The 201-nt window shown below is 47.3% G+C and overlaps 1 protein-coding gene across 1 annotated transcript in view; it reads left to right on the top strand.

The window, feature by feature from the left end:
• Nucleotides 1–201, top strand: part of LOC119585322 (xaa-Pro aminopeptidase 1-like) — a 14,737-nt gene that overhangs the window by 5,684 nt on the left and 8,852 nt on the right. The window contains exon 7 of the mRNA XM_037933996.1: nt 40–177. Coding sequence (XP_037789924.1) covers nt 40–177 — 138 coding nt within the window. The remainder of the gene's footprint in view (nt 1–39; nt 178–201) is intronic.

Genomic DNA, 201 nt, shown 5'->3' with positions numbered 1-201 from the left:
CCATCCTCTTTAAACACCCCAGGAATATCCCCCCAACAGGAAAATCGTGGGAAGAGAAAGTGTTAGAAGTACGAGACGAAATGAGAAGCACAGGAACCGACGTACTGGTTGTCTCAGCCCTGGACGAGGTGGCGTGGCTTCTCAACCTCAGGGGGAGCGATATTCCTTTCAATCCTGGTGAGTTTTTATTTATTTACTTAT

The sequence above is a fragment of the Penaeus monodon genome, chromosome 19 (assembly GCF_015228065.2).
Source record: "Penaeus monodon isolate SGIC_2016 chromosome 19, NSTDA_Pmon_1, whole genome shotgun sequence".
NCBI classification, from domain to species: domain Eukaryota; kingdom Metazoa; phylum Arthropoda; class Malacostraca; order Decapoda; family Penaeidae; genus Penaeus; species Penaeus monodon.
The sequence above is the reverse complement of the archived record's forward strand: the minus strand, read 5'-3'. Positions and strand labels throughout refer to the sequence as shown.